The following is a 24,727-nucleotide window of genomic DNA, read 5'->3' as shown; positions in this document are numbered from 1 at the left end:
ATACGAGGCCGGGCAGGCGATTGCTAACGCCGGAGGTCAATCATGGATCAGGAAAGCGAAGGCAGGGCGTGAGGTGAACTGAATTTCAGGTAAGAAGTTATGAACTGCACTCTATTTCGGTCAGATATAAACCGAGTTTAGGTGTAGTTTATTTTCGTTAATGCTGACTTTTCAATCACTTACAATAACTCGTACTGCGTTCTAGCTAGCACGACAGAGTTTCTATACAGCTGTGTGCGCATGGTGAACTTTATGACAGCCTCCCTGTCATTCTCTCGCCTGTTGAAACTTCAGTCATGAAACTGATCAATGATCGGCGTTTCTCTCTTGTTTGTTTATCGCGCAAAAAACAACAGCAGCACCTTTAAAGCTTGATCAGCTGTTGTTAGAATTCATTTGCTTTTAATTTCTGGTATCAGCTGATGTTTGCTGGAGCTACAGCTGTAAAACGGCAGATGTCCTTACTGAATCATCAGAGCTGAACTGGTGATGGAGAAACAGGTTTACCCTTTAGGTGACATGAATAAGTTGAAGGAAGTTATGAACTATTTTTGAGAGACAAATACAGGGAGTGCAGAATTATTAGGCAAGTTGTATTTTTGAGGAATAATTTTATTATTGAACAACAACCATGTTCTCAATGAACCCAAAAACTCATTAATACCAAAGCTGAATGTTTTTGGAAGTAGTTTTTAGTTTTAGCTATTTTAGGGGATATCTGTGTGTGCAGGTGACTATTACTGTGCATAATTATTAGGCAACTTAACAAAAACAAATATATACCCATTTCAATTATTTATTTTACCAGTGAAACCAATATAACATCTCCACATTCACAAATATACATTTCTGACATTCAAAAACAAAACAAAAACAAATCAGCGACCAATATAGCCACCTTTCTTTGCAAGGACACTCAAAAGCCTGCCATCCATGGATTCTGTCAGTGTTTTGATCTGTTCACCATCAACATTGCGTGCAGCAGCAACCACAGCCTCCCAGACACTGTTCAGAGAGGTGTACTGTTTTCCCTCCTTGTAAATCTCACATTTGATGATGGACCACAGTTTCTCAATGGGGTTCAGATCAGGTGAACAAGGAGGCCATGTCATTAGTTTTTCTTCTTTTAAACCCTTTCTTGCCAGCCACGCTGTGGAGTACTTGGGCCGCGTGTGATGGAGCATTGTCCTGCATGAAAATCATGTTTTTCTTGAAGGATGCAGACTTCTTCCTGTACCACTGCTTGAAGAAGGTGTCTTCCAGAAACTTGCAGTAGGACTGGGAGTTGAGCTTGACGCCATCCTCAACCCGAAAAGGCCCCACAAGCTCACCTTTGATGATACCAGCCCAAACCAGTACTCCACCTCCACCTTGCTGGCGTCTGAGTGGGACTGGAGCTCTCTGCCCTTACCAATCCAGCCACGGGCCCATCCATCTGGCCCATCAAGACTCACTCTCATTTCATCAGTCCATAAAACCTTAGAAAAATCAGTCTTGAGATATTTCTTGGCCCAGTCTTGACGTTTCAGCTTGTGTGTCTTGTTCAGTGGTGGTCGTCTTTCAGCCTTTCTTACCTTGGCCATGTCTCTGAGTATTGCACACCTTGTGCTTTTGGGCACTCAGTGACGTTGCAGCTCTGAAATATGGCCAAACTGGTGGCAAGTGGCATCTTGGCAGCTGCACGCTTGACTTTTCTCAGTTCATGGGCAGTTATTTTGCGCCTTGGTTTTTCCACACGCTTCTTGCGACCCTGTTGACTATTTTGAATGAAGCGCTTGATTGTTCGATGATCACGCTTCAGAAGCTTTGCAATTTTAAGACTGCTGCATGCCTCTGCAAGATATCTCACTATTTTTGACTTTTCTGAGCCTGTCAAGTCCTTCTTTTGACCCATTTTGCCAAAGGAAAGGAAGTTGCCTAATAATTATGCACACCTGATATAGGGTGTTGATGTCATTAGACCATACCCTTCTCATTACAGAGATGCACATCACCTAATATGCTTAATTGGTAGTAGGCTTTCGAGCCTATACAGCTTGGAGTAAGACAACATGCATGAAGGGGATGATGTGGACAAAATACTCATTTGCCTAATAATTCTGCACTCCCTGTATAAAATATTTAGCTTTTATTAAATAGTTATCTGAATCTTACAACCAAAGTTTGTATAATAATACACAAGATTGGCTGTAGACCATTGTTCATCATTCAGAACACTGTGTAAAAATAACAAAAACAAAAAGTGAATGCAAAGTGCATAAATATTTATTTTACGTGTTTGATATGTGTGGCGGGCGTGGTCTGCAGTGCCGCTGCAGGGAGGTGGACCCACCTGAGGGGCATCTGCAATCACACCTCTCGGGCGTAGTCTGTGCTCTCTCGGCTGTTTTTGGGTGTGTGTGTCGGGCTGTGAGTTGAAAAGCTACAGCTGGCTGGGAGGTACACCAACCATGTGTGAAAAGTGGTCCATAACGTACTGGTTCAAAGTGTGTTCGTGCAAACATTGTCGGGGTCTGCCGTGGTACAGAGGACTTCTGCTTATGAACCTGTGTGCACAGCGTCTGCAAATCGGGGCTGTACAAAGTGACCTCATCTTTACCCAAAACTGTAAGCTGTCATCTGTGAGGCGCGGCGGTGTTTGTTTTACCATAATTCATGGTGGAGAATGGCTGCTCTTCTGAGTTTTGCTGTCTGTAGCCGTATGAATGGAAAACTACACAGATTAGCAGCGGCATAGGCACACACAAAAATTTCTTCTGAAATTTTCGCTTTCTAGTTATTATTATTATTATTCTCCATCTTCCGCCTAAATTTCGGCACGTATCACGCCCGCAGTTTTGAGACAAGCTTCATATATGTTACCTCATTTTGTGCGGCGGATCTGGAATGGTGTGCTATGACTTTTGGTGTTTATGAATTTTATAGTTTTTAAATATTAATATTTTAGTGAAAATTTTCCAGCGCTCCTCTGCCAAACAGTTTTGACATTAGGATTACATATGTTAGATCATTTTGTGCGGCTGGAGCTGGACTATTATGTTGTGACTTTTGGTGTTTATGACTTTTATAGTTTTTAAATTTTAATATTTTAGTACAAATTTAGGCCAATTCATCTTTTGGCGTAAATAAACAGACTTCATTTGTGGTGTCTTGGCTCTCTCTAGTGGTATACGGGAGTAGTACAGCCGAAAAGATTTATCCTTGTGTTGAAAACTCCATATCCCACAATTCATATGCGCCTCTACAGAGTGAACAATGGCGGCCACCACTTCGTTTTATATATGTCTTTTATTCGTGTTTCTAGGTCACAAAATAAACTTTTAAGATATTTTCAGGCGAGAATGTAGGTGTGTAAACTTCAAATATCTGCTTGTTTTATCAAGACATCCCATATTTAGCGACAGTGCTCTGATGACGTCGGTCCTGCCTGACAGCTAGCCGGCTACCTAGCTAGCTGCCGCGCTTGGCTGCAAATGGATAGCGAGGGGACTCTCTCTGTCGTTTCACCTCCCGGTCTCTCGCAAATGCTCGCACAGAATCGGAGTTACAGCTGGATGTGGAAAAAATAACTGAGTTGTTTGGTGGTGCTATAGCGCGGAGCTACAACAGTGGGCAGCTATCCACGGTGTATGACAGAAAGGACATGCGCGACCGCCCGATCGACCGGTGTTTGCTAACGCGGAGGTCAATCGTGGATCAGGGAAAGCGAAGGCAGGGCGTGAGGTGAACTGAATTTCAGGTAAGAAGTTATGACCTGCACTCTATTTGGGTCAGATATAAACCGAGTTTAGGTGTAGTTTATTTAGCAGCAGTTCTCTTATGTGTTGCTGATAGCCGGCTAGCTAGCTAGCGCCGCTAGCATAGTTAGCTAGCACCGCTAGCGACCCTTCGTTGAAAAAGCACCCAGGCTTGGCTTATATTGAGGCGGGTGAAACTCGTGTCAGCACCGGTCGCTCGCCGACAGTATGTGTTTTAGCTGGACTTATTTTTCGTTTATATGGACCGATGATTTATTTATTTATTCATTTTAGTAACGGTATAAACAGTGAAAGGTGGTGGATTGGCCAGATGTAAACTTCAAATATCTGCTCGTGTTACCAAGACATCCCATATTAGCTCTGATGTTTTCGGTGCCTGCAAAGAGCTAGACAGGTAGCTAGCTAACCCGAGCTGGCTGCAGTGTTGCCAACTTAGCGACTTTGTCGCTATATTTAGCGAGTTTTCAGACCCCCCAGCGACTTTTTTTTAAAAAAAGTCGCTAAAAACGATGAAAACGTATCCCTTTTACTCTCAACAAGCAGCGGGTGCTGTAACACAGTCAGTTCTTCTTTTACTCTTTTACTCTTATGCTGTTTTGTGGATCACAAGGTTTAAAACTACTTATAAACACACACACACAAAGTAACTCCACCAGAGTGCCTATTTCGGTCACTTTTGCGGTCCAAGCCGGGTAAAGGAGCAGGGTTGGAATGTGACATTAAAAAAAACAATAATTGCTAAAAGAAATTTAATTTGTAGTTCTAAATAAACTCTAAATGCATTTAGGACGTTTTTTACTCACTTTATGTCTCTTCCACGATGTTATTTCTCTCTCCAACAACATAGGTTACAATTATATTAGCATGACCAATTATGCAAATTAGGTGATGACGTCATTTAGCGACTTCTAGCGACTTTTAGGACAACCAATAGCGATTTTCCTTACTGAGGAGTTGGCAACACTGGCTGGCTGTCTTTTTGACTCAGGGTCATAGCTGGACTTATTTTTCGTTTTTATGAGCCGATGAGGGTTTTTTTAGTAACGGTACAAACAGTGAAAGGCGGTGGATTGTCCAGATGCTGGTCGATGTGGAAAAAATAACTGAGTTGTTTGGTGATCGCTGACTCAGAGCTACAACCGAGGGCAGCTATCCACGGTGTGTGTCAGAAAGAACATGCGAGGAGCAGGCGGCGAGCGCGCCGCCGATCGACCGGTGGTAGATCGTGGATCAGGGAAACCGAAGGCAGGAGAAGCAGGCGGCTGCCGGTCGGAGCGTGAGGTGAACTGAATTTCAGGTAAGTTATGACCTGCACTCTATTTGGGTCAGATATAAACCGAGTTTAGGTGTAGTTTATTTTCGTTGTGCTGACTTTTTACAATCAGTTATAATAACTCGTACTGCGTGGTAGCTAGCACGATGGAGTTTCTATACAGCTGTGTGCGGCGCTAAGTTACTGATGTTGAACTTTATGACAGCCTCCCTGTCATTCTCTCGCCTGTTCAAACTTCAGTCATGAAACTGATCAATGATCGGCTTTTCTCTCTTGTTTGTTTATCGCTAAACAACAGCAGCACGTTTAAGCTTGATCAGCTGTTGTTAGAATTCATTTGATTTTAATTTCTAGTATCAGCTGATGTTTGCTGGAGCCACAGCTGTAGAAGCGGCTGGTCGAAACCAGGAGATGACCTTACTGAATCATCAGAGCTGAACTGGTGATGGAGAAACAGGTTTACCTTTTTTTTTAGGTGACATGAATGAGTTGAAGGAAGTTATGAACTGTTTCTGAGAGAAATAAACACCAAGCTCCTTTTTTATTTAGCTGACAGCTGGTAACTGTGCAGGGGCGGATCTAGCAAAGCTTTTGCCAGGGGGCCAGGTAGGGCATTAACAGAGAAAGGTGGACACAAAGATATACTTTTCTTTCTTACTCTCATACAGGGAGTGCAGAATTATTAGGCAAGTTGTATTTTTGAGGAATAATTTTATTATTGAACAACAACCATGTTCTCAATGAACCCAAAAACACATTAATATCAAAGCTGAATGTTTTCGAAGTAGTTTTTAGTTTGTGTTTAGTTTTAGCTATTTTAGGGGGATATCTGTGTGTGCAGGTGACTATTACTGTGCATAATTATTAGGCAACTTAACAAAAACAAATATATACCCATTTCAATTATTTATTTTTACCAGTGAAACCAATATAACATCTCCACATTCACAAATATACATTTCTGACATTCAAAAACAAAACAAAAACAAATCAGCGACCAATATAGCCACCTTTCTTTGCAAGGACACTCAAAAGCCTGCCATCCATGGATTCTGTCAGTGTTTTGATCTGTTCACCATCAACATTGCGTGCAGCAGCAACCACAGCCTCCCAGACACTGTTCAGAGAGGTGTACTGTTTTCCCTCCTTGTAAATCTCACATTTGATGATGGACCACAGGTTCTCAATGGGGTTCAGATCAGGTGAACAAGGAGGCCATGTCATTAGTTTTTCTTCTTTTATACCCTTTCTTGCCAGCCACGCTGTGGAGTACTTGGACGGCGTGTGATGGAGCATTGTCCTGCATGAAAATCATGTTTTTCTTGAAGGATGCAGACTTCTTCCTGTACCACTGCTTGAAGAAGGTGTCTTCCAGAAACTGGCAGTAGGACTGGGAGTTGAGCTTGACGCCATCCTCAACCCGAAAAAGGCCCCACAAGCTCACCTTTGATGATACCAGCCCAAACCAGTACTCCACCTCCACCTTGCTGGCGTCTGAGTGGGACTGGAGCTCTCTGCCCTTTACCAATCCAGCCACGGGCCCATCCATCTGGCCCATCAAGACTCACTCTCATTTCATCAGTCCATAAAACCTTAGAAAAATCAGTCTTGAGATATTTCTTGGCCCAGTCTTGACGTTTCAGCTTGTGTGTCTTGTTCAGTGGTGGTCGTCTTTCAGCCTTTCTTACCTTGGCCATGTCTCTGAGTATTGCACACCTTGTGCTTTTGGGCACTCCAGTGATGTTGCAGCTCTGAAATATGGCCAAACTGGTGGCAAGTGGCATCTTGGCAGCTGCACGCTTGACTTTTCTCAGTTCATGGGCAGTTATTTTGCGCCTTGGTTTTCCACACGCTTCTTGCGACCCTGTTGACTATTTTGAATGAAAGCTTGATTGTTCGATGATCACGCTTCAGAAGCTTTGCAGTTTTAAGACTGCTGCATCCCTCTGCAAGATATCTCACTATTTTTGACTTTTCTGAGCCTGTCAAGTCCTTTTGACCCATTTTGCCAAAGGAAAGGAGGTTGCCTAATAATTATGCACACCTGATATAGGGGTGTTGATGTCATTAGACCACACCCTTCTCATTACAGAGATGCACATCACCTAATATGTTAATTGGTAGTAGGCTTTCGAGCCTATACAGCTTGGAGTAAGACAACATGCATGAAGAGGATGATGTGGACAAAATACTCATTTGCCTAATAATTCTGCACTCCTGTATAAAATATTTAGCTTTTATTAAATAGTTATCTGAATCTTACAACCAAAGTTTGTATAATAATACACAAGATTGGCTGTAGACCATTGTTCATCATTCAGAACACTGTGTAAAAATAACAAAAACAAAAAGTGAATGCAAAAGTGCATAAATATTTATTTTACGTGTTTGATATGTGTGGCGGGCGTGGTCTGCAGTGCCGCTGCAGGGGAGGTGGACCCACCTGAGGGGCATCTGCAATCACACCTCTCGGGCGTAGTCTGTGCTCTCTCGGCTGTTTTTGGGTGTGTGTCGGGCTGTGAGTTGAAAAGCTACAGCTGGCTGGGAGGGTACACCAACCATGTGTGAAAAGTGGTCCATAACGTACTGGTTCAAAGTGTGTTCGTGCAAACATTGTCGGGGTCTGCCGTGGTACAGAGGACTTCTGCTTATGAACCTGTGTGCTGGCGTCTGCAAATCGGGGCTGTACAAAGTGACCTCATCTTTACCCAAAACTGTAAGCTGTCATCTGTGAGGCGCGTGCGTGTTTGTTTTACCATAATTCATGGTGGAGAATGGCTGCTCTTCTGAGTTTTGCTGTCTGTAGCCGTATGAATGGAAAACTACACAGATTAGCAGCGGCATAGGCACACATAAAATTTCTTCTGAAATTTTCGCTTTCTAGTTATTATTATTATTATTATGTTGCTTTGGGTGATGACAGGACGTACTTAAAGTTTCGTTGAAATCACTTCAGGGTTTCAGATTTATTTTCAAGCAAATAGTCTCATACCGTTAACTGTCTAAAGTTCTGAGAAGAAGAAAAAGACCCGGAGGCTCTCGCTCATTTAGACACGTAAACTCGATACAGACGCTGGAACGTCCCGTTTCAGACACACACCAAAAGTGGGGACAGGATTAAAAAAAAAAAAAACACTTAACTGGGTCTCATCCGCCCACCCGGTCTGCCCCGTGTCCCGTCACGTTGCCGTTGGTGTGTCTACCCGGTGGGTCTGTCACTGACTCCGGTCCAGCACCACGCTGCTGCTGTTGCTGCTGTTCCGTCCCGTCCCCCTCACCGTGTCGTAACCCCGCCCCTCTCAAGCCCTCTCTCCGTACGGGACCGCAATGATTTAGAAGTTCAGGAATCCCACGTGACGTCACCGGGAGGGTGATGTAATGCTTCTGTAAATAGAACGTATTGTAATCTCGCTCCAGTCCAACGTGGTTCCTCTCTGGAGCGCCGCTCGTCCACTCTCTACTTGTAGGTAAGTCTTTTACTTCCATTCACAAAACTTTTTAGTTCCGAGGCAACCGCTCTCCTGACGCTGACCGAAATTGCCCGGGTACCTTTATTATTATTATTATTATTTATTTAATTTTATTTTTTATTTTGACGGTTGAAAAAGAAAAAGGAAAGAAAAGTTGACGGCGGAACTTTTTAGCGAGGTGTCCCGATGAAGTCTCATCACCCAGCGGAAAGGTTGAGCGCTCCTGTCTATTTGGGGGGTGTGACAGCACTCTCTGTACAGCTGTGCCGGGCTTGTTTATGAGTTGAACAGGTTCCTTTACGGAGCGGTAGGAGGAAAAGACAACGCACATACACACACACAAACACACATAAACACACACACAAATACCGGTCATGTTCTTGAGACGCAGGCAGTGACCGTCCGGAGGACTTTTTGGTTAAGGACCGCGATTTAAATTGAGCAGAATGAGCTCCATGCCAACTGCTGTCATGATTCAGCCATCAGATATGGGGGACTTGAAGAAATGTAGTGAGTAACTAAACCTGGCATCTTTTTAAACATTATTTCTTTGATGCTTACAGGTGATATTAAAAGTTGTGCGTGTTTTTCTGTGAATCATAGTAACCGAGCGTAAGTGTAGAACAATGACAGTTAAAAAACGAGGCGGGAAAACTTTTTTTTGTCAACGTAAATCCTGTCTTAAACTGACAGTATGTTGTCTGGTCTGTTGCTGAGTTCATCCGTTAAAGATGACGTCATTGCGCATTGAAGTGCCCGCTCTGACAGAAGGTTTTGCTGGAAATGTGCTGAGTCTGCTAATCTTGTACAAGAGCAGAAAGAGGGGGCAGAGGGGTTAAAAACTGGATGCTGGGCTTTAAATTTTTACATTTGTCTGTAAAATGTGAGCTTATGAAACACTTAGAGTACAGCTGTTACATACTGCTGATACATAAAACTACTAATAAACCTGCTTTCTGTATTGGCTGAGAATCCAAACCTTAAATACTCTGATCAATCTCCGATCTAGCTGGAATTTTGGTGTTGTGATCACCTAGTTACTGGTTTATTTTCAAGCGCACAAGCACACGCACACCTATGAAGTCACCTCTACTTGCCTGGGGTTGGAAAATGGGGGCTGAGGCAGGTTCAAACCTGTCACGAGTAGGCCTGAAGTGCAGCCCTCCCTTCGCAGCCTCCCACCCTCATTCCTTCTCTCTTCCATTCATTGTGTCCTCCTCCTCCTGCTTTCCTCTCCCTCTCTCGATCACTGCCACTTGCCCTTTCCATTTTCCTCGCCATCAACCTAATGTCACTCTCCACCTCCCACCCATCCTCTCGCTCAAACACACATACACAGACACACTTTCTTTCCACTTCTTATGGAAGCCTTTACTTTCGCCCTCTCTTTCCCGACTTGTCTCTTCAGCTCTCAGTCTTTCCCATAACATCAGCACCCGCTGCTGTCTTCTCATTGCTCTCGGCTCACGCGTACACAAGGGGTGGGGGAGTGTGCAACCTGTGAATATGCTTCTCATAACCACCATCTCCTCCCAGAGCGACGCCGGTTGTTGACCCTTAGGTCTTGTCACCTGGCTGAGGAATTGAAGACCTTCTTACTTTATGCTTCAACAGCAGTAGCGCTTCAAAAAATTCGCAATTGCCCCACATCGGCGGCTTAATATCCTCGCAGCAAAGGCGACTGGGTCGGTTCTGGGTTGGCACTGCAAGCTGGTTTATTACTGTGACTCTCCTCTGCATTTGTGTTGATAATTTTATCCCAGTGACTTGATGTAAGACATGGCGAGCACTTATCCTTTCATCACACCAGTATTATTAACTGATACCCCGATGAAAGCCTAATTGTAGCCTGAAACAATTGCACTACACTTAGTCCCCACTCCAAGTGAAAAGTAAAGCTCACAATGCTGGAAGGCTTTGATGCCCTTTTTGTGTTTACATGTAATTACTAATGAGTAATGAAAGGCTGGAAAAAACATGGTTTGTACGCTATAGCGCTCATCCTAATAAAAATGAATACCTAGTGTGTGCTCTCACAACCCGAGACTGTTGCACCCCCCCCTCCGTTGGCACCAAAGGGATCATTTTCCTCAACTTAATATTGTGTCTCAGGAAGAAACATCCATCATCTGTGGCAACTATCTCATTACACACGGCTTCCACAATAAAGGCACGATAATAGGTGAACAGTATGTGAATTATCCGTGTAAATACAAAACATAAAACAGGGAACCTCAGGCTGCCTGCTGGGTGAGCTCATCTGAGCTGTGATCTGAGACTGCAGGTAAATAAATTCTTCTCACTTCTTCTGTTTGTGCAGGCTTGTGTATGACATGAATGACAAACAGGACAGGCCTTATGTGTGCGGCGCCCCAGGCTGCTCTCAGGTCAGTAGGATGCTATGTACGTGTGGCATTACAAGGACTGTAATGGTAATTTAAAAAAAACCCCAGGATGTCAGACTTAATCATCAATGAAATGAGTAACGATCAAGCTGTAGAATATAGGAGGAGTTGCTGATAAATACAAATGTTTCTGAAGTGATAAATACCCTAAAATACTTAACAGACTAAGAGCATCATGATTTGTTAGTCAGCTTAAGAGGTAATCAGCTGCTTTAACTGAGAAAATCATCCCGCGTGTCACACAGCTGCACACATCCCTTCACATCTCTCTTCCTGTGTTGGTGTGCTGCAGCGCTTCCAGTTAGAGGAACATCTGATCATCCACAGGCACAAGCATGAGATGACCCTCAAGTTCCCCTCCATAAAGACAGATGCAGCATTCACAGGTAAGGAAGAAAATGAGCTTCTCTGAGATTTCATCCTGGTCTCCCAGTGACCGCATCTTCTTCTAAGTCGCGCTTTATGTCACTCGGTTCAGGTGTCGCCTGGCTGCACATTTCTGTGGTGAAACTTCCTCCTTTTCAAGATCAATGCTTGATATATATATTTTTTTTAAAGATGACGATATACTATACAGTATGAAATCAGATAACCCACTGAAGCAAGCTTCCTTCCCTCAGACAGACTGCAAATAGTCTCGTGTTGCAGCATGTACAGTATACTCCATCAGATTAGAGCCAAAATACAGATAACAACACTTTGATTTAAAAACGTGGAGAGTAGGTGCACCGGTCTCTGCACGGCCCATGTAAAACACAGTATTTCACTGCTTCTAGAGCTCATGCTTTTAATTTAGCACAATTTAGCCATCATTCAGATGTATATCAATCATTACTGTGCTCTGTATTTACAACACAAATATGAATAAGGAGTGAAAATAAAATTCCAAATTTTTTTAATTGTTTCTAATTCATTTCTATGCAACAGACTGATAATAGCAGCAAGACTGCTGAACCTTCTCCAATTGTTTTAAAAGCACTGATATTGTAAATTCATCCTCTTCCTATTTTTTTAAGGATGTTTTTTTCTACAAGAGGAAAGATAAGGATTCTTCCTGTTTCAAGATCTGCTAAGTCAGAGAAAATTTCATTAGCTTGTTTTGTGTGTCTGTGTGTAGATTCAGAGTCCGGTCATGCGTTTCAATGGCAAAAATAAGAATTGAGGAAAGGTTTGCTCTTAAAAAAAGTCAGCTTCTAACAACAGTTGACAGTTTCACTCAGAATATATCAAACACATTTGCAGTGATTTCCAGGGAAACAAATGCCCCATTAAGATTAATCCCATTGTGAACGGCTGTAAAATGCTGATTCTGCATCTAAATGAACTTTGCAAGCCTCACATTTCTGTGTTATGCACTAAGTGCTGAGGCTACAGTAGTAGTATTAGTATCTTTAATGTCAAAACAACCTCCAGACGATCATTTAAACACAGTTTTTAAATATTGTGCTTCCACATTAACATTTCTGTGAATACATACTGACCATGAGCAGGAAGCAGTGGCTTGGCTGCTTGTAGAAAATATGAGTAAGTACGAGCCCCAGTGCCAAAACAAGAAGAATTTCCACCTCATCTTCAGCCCGGACTAAAGCAACATATGAGTGTAAGCTGGCTTTTGCGGTGGTGCAGGAATCAATGCAAAGCAATACAACCAAAGTATTACCCCGTCGCCGGTGGAAGTCGTTGTGCTGAAAAAAGTGTAACTACACAAGAAAGGTGAAATCATAAAAGTCATGGAAGCCATGCTGCGATGTTTTGGCTTCATTTATGTGACAATTTCGGAGGCGAATATGGCTGTTGGTGTCAATGTTTTCCCCAAAGATTTGTCTGGATGTAAACAACAGCACGAGCTCTGGCCTCTGCAGACTCTCCCTCTGCACCTCCGTCCTGCAGCCTGTCACGCCTCCTGCAGGAACTCCCCTGTCAAAACAAAAACCCTCATGTGGCCTCTGACCCCTATGTGTTTAGACGGCTCAGGGAGAGACAGACTGATGTTATCAGACAGAGACGGAGAGCTCAGCTGAGAGGAGACTCGTTCCTCTTCTTCTCATAACGACCTGCACCACTGTTAATTTAGAAAGCAAAAAAAGCTTAAACTACTGTCTGTTTTGGCAAGTGCTGCAATTTTTTTTAAAAAGCAAAGACGTTTTTTTTTTCCTCTCTTTTGTTTCCATTTGGATGCAATGACTCTAGACCAGACTCCGACGCCGACACGATTTCTGCAGAACTGCGAAGAGGTTGGTCTCTTCAAGGAGATCGAGGAAGAATTTCTTCAAGCACAAGAGGAGGAAAACAAGAAGCAGGTAAGTCTGACAAGTTTTTTATTATCATATTATTTTATTTCACTTAAAATAAACCATCAGTTCTAGTCTGATGTTAGCTCGAAAGAAGCAAGGATTAAGACACGATGCAGATCCGTCCCCCGGTGCTGCTGAGAGTTTGTGTTTTGAGTGACACTTGTTTGTGAGGGAGTCAGGCCCGGTCAGACGGCTGCAGATATCTGACCTGCTGCAGGAAAGACACACCGAGCGATCACATTCTACCCTGTAAATTAAACAGCTAGTCGTCACACTCCGAGACAACTAAACAAGTGCACACACTCTCATCGCTGTCACCATAGGAATTATAAGAGACAAATGTGGCACTCAAAGCAATTAAATCAAAATATTTGGGAGACTTTTAAAAGAGCATGTATAGAGAGTAGTAGTATGACTACCAGGGGGGGGAAAAGCTTTTTAAAGCTTGATTTTGGGGGCAAAGACAGTTAAATTCATTGTTATTTATATGGAACATAATCACAGCATCACTCACCTCACTTTAATGTAAAGACTCTACAATAATAGAGCAAAAAACCCCAAATCAGATGATCTCCAATGAGCAAGCACTTGGTGACAGTGGGAAGGAAAACACACACTTTTAACAGGAGGAAACCTCTGGCAGAACTAAGTTCAGAGGGGGGCAGATTGGGGGTGGCTGAGGGTGAGGGAAGGGAGACAGGACAAAAGACGTGCTGTGGAAGAGAGCCAGAGATTAATAATAACCAATGATTTAATGCACAGTGGTGTATAAACACGTAGTGAGTGAAGAAACACTTAGTGCATCATGAGAGGGTCACCTGATCCAGCCCTAACTATATACTTTATCAAAAAGGAAAGTTTTAAGCCTAATCTTAAAGATAGGAGCTGGTTCCACGGAAGAGGGGCCTGAAAGCTGAAGGCTCTTTCTCCCATTCTACTTTTAAGTACCCTAGGAACCATAAGTAAATGAGCGGTCTGAGACCAAAGTGCTGTATTGGGATGATATGGTACTATGAGGTCTATAAGATACGGTGGGGACTGATAGACAGAAACCTTTTAAGTGATTTGACACATTTGACAGGTGAGTGTATATAAGCAATATTAATCTCCCTGTGAACAATGAATTTAAAGTTAATATAGGTAATGCTAAAAAAAAACTGCTCTGACGCGTCTCAAGATGGCTGCTATGTGTCTGCTTTAGTGTCTAAAAGGACTTTGACTGGCACCGTAATCTCTGATCGTAAATGACTTCAATCATTTACTGCCCCACAAGTTTACAATGGTCCCAGCTGTTTGTCTTTTTTTTAATTCTTTCCACAGTCGCTTTCTCATAATGGGCCCTCCTGTATGAGCCAGCACCAGCTCAAACCCCAACTTCAGCTCCAGCACCCACCCCAGCCTCAGCACCCACATTCCCAACCACCGCTGCATCATCCCCAGACTCATGCACTGCATCATCCCCAGACACATGGCCCCATGATGGCCCCTAGCTGCAGCCTGGCCGCCCAGCAAGCCCTGTCCTCCTCCCAGTCTGGATCAGTCATCACCCAGGCTACCTCCACCCTAACACACTCCGAGTAAGTTCACACACACACACATTTACCTACAGGCATCCAAACACATATATGTGTATCTTACATTTTCCCTTCATCGCACACGCAAACACATTTCCTTTTCTCATTCTTTCTTTTTCCTCCTGTTATGGACGTATTATAAATCATTCCGTCGCTCACAAGCTGGCGTTTCCACTGCATAATTCATCACTTCATTAACGAAGTGAGAGGAAGGAGCAGGAAAAAAAATTATACGTCGGTTTAGTGAGAGAATAGAGTAACTCCAAAAGTGATGAAGAACCACTGCATAAAAAGCCACTCAGTCCCTTAGACGCTACCCACCCCACCATGCAACTACTGTCTCTGTTACATGTCTGCAAAGACTCAGAACCAGACCGGAGTCTCTCAGCGCCTGGGCAGCTTCCTTGGCTCCCTGGTTATCACCCAGTTCTACAGACAGATTAGAGGAGTTCCTGTCTTTCATCTGACCAGCTCCCTGCAGCTGCTCCCACTCCTCCTAACAGTCCGGCTATGGATTTGTGAAACCTAGTAAACAGTCCGCCGTCACAAGTTCTCATAATACACACATACAGGGTTCATTATGTATTCTGCTGTTCATTATGCTGTATATTTACAGCATTCTGTTTGATAAGGAAAAAAAGTGTTTTCAAGTACTTATTTAATTGTTTACTGACTAATATTACTTGCAACTTTAGGTAATACAAATCATTTTCATCTCTAATTTCATAAATAAAGAAAAATGAACTCATGCCTGCCACAGCAACATAAATAAATAATTTCACTTGTTTATAATAACGTGTATAACAGGTTACCTTAAAAATAAAACTTAAAACAACTGAACATTAAACTAATAATTATATTTTTATTTTAAAAAATCTTTTATTTGCATTTTCACATATTTCTTTGTCTGCCTCTTAACATTTTTTTCAGCTAATACAACAAATCTATCCTTTTCAGTCAGCTTTAATCGCTAACAGAAACGGTGTACTTCATATTCTGGACAATAAGCACAACATGAAGCCTACAGCTTTATTGGGACTAAAGCGTTTCACAGTTAGGCTGGTGGATTATCCAGATTAACTCTATGAATGTTTCTAGAATGTTTCTGTTGTTTGTTTTTTCAGTGTAAACTTTAATTGCTTTAACCTCTAAGCTGCTGTGCTTTAAATGGAAAAACTGGATTCAGAAGATTTTTGCATGAGACTTCATTTGAAAGGTATCAGCCTCTAGTTTCTAAACATTTGCCTGTTTAGAATGTGGAGGACCAAAACCTAACCCTAACCTTACCCCTAATCCTGTAATAATAATAATAATAAGCATTTTTGGGCCTGTCTGTCTTTATTCTTGTGCCATTAGTAATCATACAATCCTACAGATTTATTTTGTGACCTCAGAGGGAACCCTACCCTTAACTTAAATTTTCCACCAGCTTTGCTCAAAGTTAGGAACGGACAGTGCTTTTAATGCTTGAGCTGTGGAAGTGCCTTCTCCTTATTGTCAGGTCAGTTAAATCTGGTAAAACCTTGGTATAGACTAATATATAGCTTTTGGTTATAATCCCTGTTGGTTTCATTGGTCTTTTAATCAGTTTTGTTTCTTATACTGCTTCTTTTCCTGCTCTTTGTTTTCTTTCTAAGTGCTGCATAGATAAAGTTTACTCATACTTACTCTCTAGACTGGCAACGACCTGACAAGAATAGCTCTTTACTGTCATTGTACATGTACAATGAAAACAGCCCACCTATAAATACGCCTGTACAGACCTGGGTGCACTCACGTATTTCTACAAGTTGGAACCATTTTACATTTGCTTGAGAAGATTTTGACTTTTATAGTTTTTCCTTTTTTAGTGTAACATTTTCTCTACCAGTCCTAGTTATTACAGCGATGTCATTTTAGCATTTATGACTATTTTAAGGCCTTATTCATTCACAGGAGAGCAGATGTATGATATTCTGAGATCAAACTGAACACGTTGGGATTAAAAAAAGATTTTTTGTGTGCCTTTTCTGGGGCTTAGTTATGCTAAATATAGTAAATAGTGATTCCCGCCCAAATGTCAGTCTTACATAAAAGTGCCTCCATCATCTTGCCCACCAATGGTTTCTGCTTGCAACGCATACTGTAGACAAACAAAAGGCTCTGTCGAATCTATTGTTGATTAGATGAACCAAGGTGCCACAAGTGAGTCAGTGACATAATTAGCTCCAAACATCTGTCCAGGCTCAGACAGGACGTGACAGGACAGTGGGGAGCGAGCTGGCAGTCATTTATGGCAGCATAAATCAGTGCCAGCTGAATCCAGACAGCATGTTAGTCAGTGAAACCCGCTAAGAGTTACTAAGTGAACTCTGGATCGGGCGTCTGGCTGTTTCCCCAAGTGTTTACCACCGGTTTCCATAGTGACCTGGTCTGAGTGTCTGGCTGCTGGCCTGGTAGAACTGTTGTGGTTATGTTAGGAAATGCTGTTGGTTTGTCTGCGCTTTGTTGTATTCTAAAAGGGTCGCATACCCCCAGATTCGGTGATGACCTCATTGATGATGACCTCAGCGTGGCCATGCAGGCCCACGCTGTCCGACTGGCAGAGAGCCAGAGGGGTTAGGTCAGCACATGGCACCCTGGGTCTCTGGATCCCCCCCGCTCTGATCTGCAGGCTTTGCTCCTCCCACTCGAGCTGTCATTTTTCTCCACGTCTTTATTTTCTTTCCATTTTTTTAAACTTCATCACTCTTTCTCTTGTCAGCGCTTCACCTCAAAACTCTGTTTACAGCTCTCTCCTGGCATACAATAACACATCAATGCTTTTTGATCACATTGGAGTGTTTAAGAGCTCTCCGAGACTCCTCAGTAACATTTGTTTCTAGTGGTTGGCAGCTTTGATTTGCCAGCTTGCCAGTGTTTTGACACATCTGCCTCTGAGACTTCTCCACCATCCCAAAACAATGAGGCTCAGTGGAATTTAGGTTGTGCTACTCCCCATGTCAAAAAAGTTGAACAGCAACATCTTTGCCTAGAGATCTTAATATTCTGGACGATAAGCAGAACACCCTGTCAACAGTTTCGTAAGGGACTATTTCCTCCGACGAAAGTAGTTCCAGTAAAATCTGTTAAGTGTATGAAATAAACAGGATGACTGAAACGCTGCTCCTAGAAAGACATACTCCTGCTTTACTTTAGGAAACTGTGCCAACTCGTTGCTCAGACGAAGGTAAGCCAGCCAGCTAACATCACTTATCTTTTCCTTTTGAAAAAATGCTTGAAGTAAGTAGTAGAAATTAAACATGATGTTAGTTCAGGCAAAGTTACCCTCACCTGCAGTGGTAGCAGATCAGCTGATCTCAGTGCTAGCCTACATCATCAGCTGATGGCTCAGCTGATTGCCTTGTAAACATTCGGAGGGCTATTTTAGCTGCTGTAGCACATCTGCAAGCCACTTTGCAACCCACCTCTTCCCTACCTCAGTGGCATATCTGTTGCCACTGATACCAGCTCTGTTTTGTGCAAAGGTCCTACACATTAAAGGGCGGGGAGGTCCCAGAACAGAGCCATTCTGCATTTTTTGTTTGTAGATTTGGATACAGCTTCCCCTAAAAATAAGACGCTATGACCATTCTCACATCTCACCTCCATCTGCCATTAAGACCCAGCTATAAATGTTTCAACTTGCACCTCTCTCTGAACCTGGTTTTATGAAACTTTGGCTGTGGATGGCTCCCTAGCATGACCCGTCTCTATCGCTCTCTCCCTCTTCGGCTCACCACAGGCCGGTTCCCGGGCCGCTGTCGTGCCTCCTTCACATGCGGAACAGACACAGGCAGCCGCTGCCAGCCTCCTTACCTGGCACCCTGCCAGACCCCGCCATGCAAGGGGCATCTGCTCAGCACATGACTGTAAGTATGGAAGAAGATGGTGTTTGTCATGTTGAGACTCCCACACATTCAAACACGCATGCCTGATGATTTATAGATGCAGGTATAGTGGACCCAAGACAGGAAAATTCACTTTTGTGGATAAATTAATCAAAATGTCAAAACTCCAGATGGATGTGACCTTTGGGGGAACTCTTCATACTTGAGGTTTATGTGGATACAAGCTGCTGCTTCCCTTTGTCACAGCTGAAAGATTCTTTTTTGTGTCGACTGTTTCTTCTTCAGATAGAGAAGCAGATGTCTTGTGCAATGGGTATACCGGCTCCTGTACACAACCCCTCCTGTTCTTCACCCCAGGTAGGTGATCATCAGTCAGTCTGACTAATTTTCCCACTATTTCCATTATTGGAGCTAATAACATTATATTAGCATTACACTAATAATGCATTACACCACAGCTGTTTATGAAAAGTGGATTTCTGCATGTTTTATCAACTCCCAGCATATTCTATCTTATCCTGATGTTTTGGGTGTCTGTGGTTCAGGAGGCAGAGTGAGGTTGAGTGAGGTAAGCTAACAATTGAAAGGTTGGAGGTTCAATCCCAGTCTGCACTTTGAATCCTTCTGTGGCAGGATTCTGAACCCTGCTGCACTCGGTGTGTTTTATTGTTAGACAAAGCACTTAGGTGTAAACTAAAGTGCTATATGAATGTCTGTGATTGGGTGACTGAGGCTTATAGTAAGCTCAATTAGAATAGAGATGTCCATTATATATACCCTTTACCATCATGCTCCAGCTCATAACACTGTGTACCATCATCACTCAGAACATCCGGTGCAATATTACTAAACTCTGTCAAGTAGGAGTGTGTTTGTGTGAGTATTATAACTTATACTGATCTCATATTCTGATATCTTTATATTGATATATATGTATTTGAATATATTTTTGTCTTAACTATGCACCGCTCAGAGAGTTGCTCCAAATTTGGTTGTACTCCTGTAGAATGACAAATAGTAGCGTTCTATTCTAATCTGTTCTATGAGTGGCTCAAAATGTGGGTGATTTTTCAATAAAGACAAATTCATAGTGTTATGTAACACTTAACAAAAAAGACACCCGGCCTCACCTTCTGCCTTTGCCATAGTCCTTTCTAATCAGGACAGACAGGAAATAGAATGTAACTCTACCCCCAAACACACACACACACCCACACACACATTGGACCACAGGAAGTCACAGTCTACATGCTCCCCCGTGGCTTTCTCAGTTGTTTTATTTCCCTTGCGTCAACAAGCGTGCGATCTTTTCGCTTGTAAATTTTACATCTCCTCATTTCACCTGCATCTGGAATTAATAGTTAAAGATATTTTGCTATCAAAAGCAACTTTAAAAGGGAAAACTGTGAAATAACCCCACACACACAAACACACACACACAGGCATGGACGCAGGTTGCGGCTTCTTGTGGAGGAGCTCGCGTACAGAGTGGCAACTGAAAAGTGGTTTCAGATTGCGGAGCCACTCGGGTGGCAGGTTCACTTCTGACCCTCTTTTCTTACACTCTCACACACACACACATATAAAAGGGTACCCGCTGACCCAACACATTCTTACCTTACCTTAGCTTTTATAACTGAAGTAACTCCTTACTTTAAACCTTAACCCTGATGCAGAATCTTAACCCTCAAACAACACTTTGACATTTTGTCAGGTTTGTAACATTCACCAAAATGCAACACATTTGTTCCACAAATGTCCTCAGTGGACACAAGGAGGTGGAGTGAGTCATCTACAAATTGGTTTGTCAGTGGTTCAGTCCGGGATACTTAACCCCCCCAGTGCAGCTACTGGTGTGTGAGTGTATGTGTTATAGGTAACGTTCCTAAAGTACACAGAATAAAGTGCTGCATGAATGTGTGTGTGTGAACAGGTGAATGTGTCTTGTAGTATAAATCTAAGGAACTATATTGGTCCTCGGGAAGATTTTTCTTTTTCGAAACAGGCCTCTGCTTCTTTAAAACATCAGAAAGTGTGTTAACATGCCTCTGTTGTACAGTAACGCTACACTCGGCTCAAGTGGAAATGTAAACATTTGACAAGTGGATCAGTGTTTCATGTACAGTTTTGTGTCTTCATTCACTGATCCCTTCAGACAGAAATATCAACGTGGTGTGTCATCCAAGCCAAGGAGACCCATGATGTAATCGCCGGCCTCAGTGTCAGGGTGTTTCTATCTAGTAAACACAACTGAAGGACTCGTGTCCCGCTCTATTTAGTGTGTGTGTGTGTGTGTGTGTATGGCTGTGCGTGTGTGTATGACTGGCAGCCTGGCTGGCTGGTAAAGCTGGCACAGACAGCTCAATGACCTCATCCTTGGCACCAGTTAAATGTGCTCTCTTTTTACTTCACTGAATGGTGAAGAGAGAGAGAGAGAGAGCGAGAGAGAGAAAAATCTGCTTCTTCTCTTAAAGAAATATTGTGTAACAGGGAGCAGATAACAGTATTGCCAGGGAGGGACTGGAATGGGGGGGGTGATGTCATGCTCCAAACATGACCTCTCCCTCTCTTGCTTTTCTCTGCTGAGTGTTGGAGAAAGGTGAGATGAGGTTTAATTTAGCTCGTACAGTCTGTTTAGTCAGATGATACATGGGAATGATAAAGTGTGAAGGTATCAAGCTGCAGACGGCAGCATTTATTGGAACACGTTATCCCTCTCATCAACAGTTGTCTTCGCAGTTGCGGACGCTGAGGAGAAGTGGCGAGGATGGAAAAGAAGGAGGGTTTGACCCGCAGATATTGTTTGCATCGAGGTGCAGTGCCTCGGGACGCGGCTTGAAGTGGACCGTTGCTTCAGAGATAACCTGCTGTTACTAATTTAGCAGGCGTTAAGGATAAACCATAGACTGAACACTATGACTCATTAGGTTAAGTCTTTTGACTGTAGCCACATTTTGTTTTTTAGTTTGGAGTCTGAAGTTACCATATTTGGGGGGAAAAAGTTGAGTTCTTAGAAGGCTGTATCCATACACTGTATGGGTGAACTGCACAGCCACAGATGGCTGCTAATTAGTAATTTTCTTACTATAATATATAAAATGAAATGTAGGAATTTCAGGCAAGTAGTGGAAAGGAAAACAGCTGTCTCACTTGACCTTTGTAAACATTTTCCATTTGAGTTTATAGACTCAGTTTATGCGTCATACAGATAATAAAAAAATGAGGTCTGCTTCATAAATCTTGATCATACTATGGTTCAAAAGACCACATTGGCTATTGAGCTGACAATCACAAGTCAGTAGCCAATAGTCAGACCCGCCCCTCTCTTTGTCACGTCCATTCTTCACAAGCAAAAACACCGTCGCCACCTTGAGGCTTCAAAGCGGGACCTCAAAGCAGTGTGTGACGTCAGGGTAACTACGGCCATCTTTTATACTGTCTGTGATTCTTATCTAGCTCAGATATTATGATGTCATGATATTGCCTAGCAGCTACACATCCAAAGGGCTAAAATTATCAACTTGTAGTGTTTATCCACTGATAACACCTGATAAAAGCATCGTATCATTTTAATTCCACAGAAGCATTATTATTTTTTCCATGCACTAGTACTAATAAAATACTAAAAAGAAACCCTCACCCAACAAAGTGGAAACAGTCACTTGTTGAATTGCTCATTTGTGCCATAAACCACACAACAATTGATAATTCCATTAAAAATGCTCAATCCAGAGGTCCAGTTCAATGACTGGCCAAAACTGGCCACAGAAATACAAAGAAATGAAACCACCATACAGTTGCTATGAGGGGAGTATTCACAGAGACCAAAACCATTCTTCCAGGAGAGTTTAATCTTGCTTTTTAGTTCTGTTAAGTTGGGCGTTTTAACATAGTCATCTTTCCTTTTTGACAAAGCATATAGTCAAGGCTGGATCAGGTCACCCTGAATCCTCCTTTAGTTTCACTGCAATAGCTCTAGGCTGCTGGGGACTTCCCAAGCGTTTCTTCTTCACCGTTCCTATGTGTTTTCACATACTCTGCATTTTAATCATGAGCTATTATTCATCTCTGGTTCTCCTTCAAAGTGTGTTTTTGTCCTGTCTTCCTCCCCTTGCCCCCAACTGGTCACGGTAGATGGACGCTCCTCCCCGAGTCTGTTTCTGCTGGAGGTTTCTTCCTGTTAAAAGGGAGTTTTTCATTCCTACTGTCACTGAAGTGCTTGCTCATAGGAGGTCATCTGATTGTTGGGGTTTTCTCTGTTTTCTTTGAATTATTCTAGGGTTTTTAACTTACAGTATAAAGCACCTTGAGGCAACTGTTGTTGGGATTTGGTGCTATATAAATACAGTTGAACTGAGTTGAATAGTTGTCTGTTGGGATTGTCTCACTGTGCAAGCCAGCCTCATGTGGTCATTTGAGGAACTGCAGTTTTACGGCCTTTCCATGTGGCTACAGGGCTTCTGAGCATTCTGTAACATATTGACCATGTCAGGGGTAAATAATTATCTTTATAATCCAACATGTAAAAGAAAAGGAAAATCTTCCTCAGATGAATTCATGTTAATTGTTTGTATTTTCTTACTCTAGTTGCTTGTATAGACTTATTATCCTCTGAACAGAGTTCTACAGGCTGATATCAGAGTGGATAGTGGTTAGATCTCTTCAGATTTCTAAATCATTGCACGTAGAAGTGATAATAATTTAACTTTTTAATAGCATCACATGATTAATTGACTTGCTCTTTTTTGTTTATTATCTATTTCTGCTCAGAGATCCAAGCAGACATTGGGCCACCATTACCAACAGCATCACCCAGGAATGATCACCATCAATAACAATGTGCCACCCATGGGCCACATGATAGAGATGATGCCACAGCGTCACCAGACACCTCCACTACAACAGCAACAACCACAACAGCAGCAGCACCACCACCATCCCCACCATCATCACCATCCTCAGCCTCATCACTCACAGCTTCCACCTGTGCCTCTTACCTACCAACAGCGGTGCCATGCTCCCCACCCACAGCATCTTGGAAGCACCCAGAGCCACCAGCTACACCAGGCAGGGAATTTACCACCTCACGCTCAGGCTCACCAATCACCGCCTTCACACTTACACCCAGGCTCACCGCCTGCACCTCCACTGTCTGCTCCTGCGCAGGTATAATGCTTTATATTTAATGATTGCTGGGTTTGTTGTGTATTCAAGCACAGTTACTTGAAAAAGTTGTTGTTTTTGTTCCGCAGTTATCACCAGTTGCACAGCAGATGCAGCCTTCCCAGCCATCTCACACTCATGCAATGCAGGCAGTGGGTAGCTGCAGCGGAGGTGGTGGAGGAGGTGTAGGAGGAGGCGGAAACCGTCGAAGGAGGACAGTAGAGCAGGACCCTGACGAGCGAAGGCAGAAGTTTCTGGAACGTAACCGGGCCGCAGCCACCCGCTGCCGACAGAAGAGGAAGCTGTGGGTGTCATCGCTGGAGAAGAAAGCTGAAGAGCTGACACACACGAACCTTCAGCTACAGGTGGGATGTGCTCTGCGCACAAGACACACTCACATCAACACAGCCTACACTTCGAGAGTGCTTACCATTTCACTGTGTTTGCTCCCAGAACGAGGTGACGTCACTGAGGTCGGAGGTGGGTCAGCTGAAGCAGATTCTGCTCACCCACAAGGACTGTCCTGTCACTGCTCGGCAGAGGGAGGCACAGGGGTACCCCAGTGAGTAAAACCCCCCTTCCCTGCAACCCTGTGTAGAAATCTCACCAGCTTTTCCAGATGCCTGACACCAGTCATCTCCATCCACCACTGAGGGTGTAATTCACACATTAAACCTTGTGCTGAAGGGATTTCCCCACAGTTACACATGCACTCGCTATGACACAGGGGGTTCTTAAACTTCTCGAGGCCAAGAACCCCTAAGAGGGGAGAAAATGTCCTAAGAAACCCCTCATATTTTGTGATTTAAATGTAGCTATACCTGGGGACTTAATATAGATAATAATTAAAGCTACTTGCTAGCCTGCATGTTAAAAAGACAAGAAGCCGAACAGCTGGAATGGTTAATTACACCCTGAGAA

The 24,727-nt window shown here is 43.0% G+C and overlaps 2 protein-coding genes across 10 annotated transcripts in view; one reads left to right on the top strand and one right to left on the bottom strand.

Moving 5' to 3' along the window:
- Positions 1 to 8,320, bottom strand: part of LOC116333003 (juxtaposed with another zinc finger protein 1) — a 34,406-nt gene extending 26,086 nt beyond the window's left edge. Inside the window, exon 1 of one of the 2 annotated variants that reach the window (XM_031756119.2) lies at positions 8,173 to 8,320. Coding sequence is in view for 1 of the 2 variants with exons in the window: in XM_031756120.2 (XP_031611980.1) it covers positions 8,173 to 8,182 (10 nt within the window). In the remaining variant the exon portion in view is untranslated. The remainder of the gene's footprint in view (positions 1 to 8,172) is intronic. The other variant, XM_031756120.2, reaches the window with a different exon arrangement.
- The window catches only part of LOC120435909 (cyclic AMP-responsive element-binding protein 5-like), a 45,443-nt gene that overhangs the window by 18,620 nt on the left and 2,096 nt on the right, over positions 1 to 24,727 (top strand). For 2 of the 8 annotated variants that reach the window (XM_039606074.1, XM_039606076.1), the window contains exons 2-10: positions 10,822 to 10,888; positions 11,199 to 11,292; positions 13,097 to 13,206; positions 14,521 to 14,777; positions 18,538 to 18,664; positions 18,929 to 19,000; positions 23,414 to 23,809; positions 23,896 to 24,171; positions 24,260 to 24,368. In XM_039606074.1, the coding sequence (XP_039462008.1) occupies positions 10,822 to 10,888; positions 11,199 to 11,292; positions 13,097 to 13,206; positions 14,521 to 14,777; positions 18,538 to 18,664; positions 18,929 to 19,000; positions 23,414 to 23,809; positions 23,896 to 24,171; positions 24,260 to 24,368 (1,508 nt within the window). Of the gene's footprint in view, positions 1 to 3,726; positions 3,740 to 5,047; positions 5,056 to 8,396; positions 8,499 to 8,543; positions 8,809 to 10,821; positions 10,889 to 11,151; positions 11,293 to 13,096; positions 13,207 to 14,520; positions 14,778 to 18,537; positions 18,665 to 18,928; positions 19,001 to 23,413; positions 23,810 to 23,895; positions 24,172 to 24,259; positions 24,369 to 24,727 lie in introns of those variants that run through there. The other 6 variants (XM_039606077.1, XM_039606080.1, XM_039606078.1 and 3 more) reach the window with 6 other exon arrangements.

Source organism: Oreochromis aureus, linkage group 22, assembly GCF_013358895.1.
Source record: "Oreochromis aureus strain Israel breed Guangdong linkage group 22, ZZ_aureus, whole genome shotgun sequence".
Taxonomy (NCBI): Eukaryota; Metazoa; Chordata; class Actinopteri; order Cichliformes; family Cichlidae; genus Oreochromis; species Oreochromis aureus.
Note: the sequence above shows the minus strand (reverse complement) of the source record. Positions and strands in the feature narration are given on the sequence as shown.